The sequence below is a fragment of the Priapulus caudatus genome, unplaced genomic scaffold, assembly GCF_000485595.1.
Source record: "Priapulus caudatus unplaced genomic scaffold, Priapulus_caudatus-5.0.1 Scaffold1423, whole genome shotgun sequence".
NCBI classification, from domain to species: Eukaryota; Metazoa; Priapulida; class Priapulimorpha; order Priapulimorphida; family Priapulidae; genus Priapulus; species Priapulus caudatus.
The window spans coordinates 69,735-70,980 of record NW_014578484.1 but is presented as its reverse complement, the minus strand read 5'-3'; the positions used below and the strand labels follow the sequence as shown (position 1 = coordinate 70,980).

The window sequence follows — 1,246 nt, the reverse complement described above, 5'->3', positions numbered from 1 at the left end:
GATTGGCTGGGTCTCCGTCGTCGTCTTCTCTCGCTGGTCCGCGATTGGCTGCGTCTCCTCCGTCGTCTTCTCTCGCTCGTCCGTGATTAACTGCTGCTGCTGCGTCTGCTTGCAGGGGGCGCTGGCGGCGTCGTCGTGAGAGATGACGGAGTTGAGACACTGCAGCCATTGTTTCTTGTTGTGTTCGTCGTTCGCCTCGAACGTCTGGCTCTGCGTCGGATCGCTAACGCAGCCGATGTGAAACAGGCTGCGCTGAGCTGCAGAGTAATAATAATTGCCAATTAATAATTAATTAATAACATTAACGTAGTTTTAATCATTAATCACACAGTGTAATGAATGCGAACGTTTGTCGCTTGCAACATACCCACAAGATTTCGAAGTTGGGTCGGTACGTTTATTTATTCTGCAATGTTGTTTGATGCACACGTAGTATTGCGATATGATATACGCAAACTGATAAATCATGGTTATACATAATTTGAAAAGATCACAATCCATGTGAGCTGTGAGTGCTATGCTTGACAGTGGTAAGCGATTCTTTTTAAACAAAGAATAGACATAATTATTGCATTAATTATCGATTTAATGCATTTCCGCGTAGAAACAAGTTTCCCGGTCGCGCACCGACCGCTGCTGCCCCCTACCTTGACCCTGCGAGGTCAGCGATGACAGCGAGCGGCGGAACGAGGATCGCTGCAGGCCGCCATGTTCTTTTTCGTCGACGGTCATGTCCGCGACGGGCAGCGGTGAGCGGTAGATCTGGTAGAGGGCGGTACTGTTGCGCGTGATCTTGCGCGTGACGACGAGAACCTTCTCGAACAGGAACACGTCGACTTTCTGAAAACGACAGAAAAACGAGAATCAATCGCAAAGCCGAAAACACACAATCAACAAAAATTTTTGTTCCATCGTCAAAGATTTTTCGGCTCCTAAGGAGTGCCTGGGATTGAGCAGTGTGATGCTGCGATTGTACTCGCCTGTCGAAAATAGTAAACAAACGGGCAAATGAATGGAAAACTTAAGCAACAGCAGTCAATAGAAGGTCAGAAAGTTGACGTGTTCGCTATATATATATCACAGTTAACCTATGTTGCCAGGGATGTGAGTAGCATGGAAATAAGTCTGAAATCCAACCAGTCCAAATATATATATATATTATCAGAAGTAGATAATAGGGAAGGAGTGTGACTTCAATAAACAAGGGGAATTCGTCATTTACTAGCCTTAGAATACCTACGATTTA

The 1,246-nt window shown here is 45.7% G+C and overlaps 1 protein-coding gene across 1 annotated transcript in view; it reads right to left on the bottom strand.

Moving 5' to 3' along the window:
• Positions 1-585: 585 nt before the first annotated feature.
• LOC106816584 (rho guanine nucleotide exchange factor 3-like) overlaps positions 586-1,246 on the bottom strand; it is a 23,187-nt gene continuing 22,526 nt past the window's right edge. Inside the window, exon 9 of the mRNA XM_014821206.1 lies at positions 586-840. Coding sequence (XP_014676692.1) covers positions 586-840 — 255 coding nt within the window. The remainder of the gene's footprint in view (positions 841-1,246) is intronic.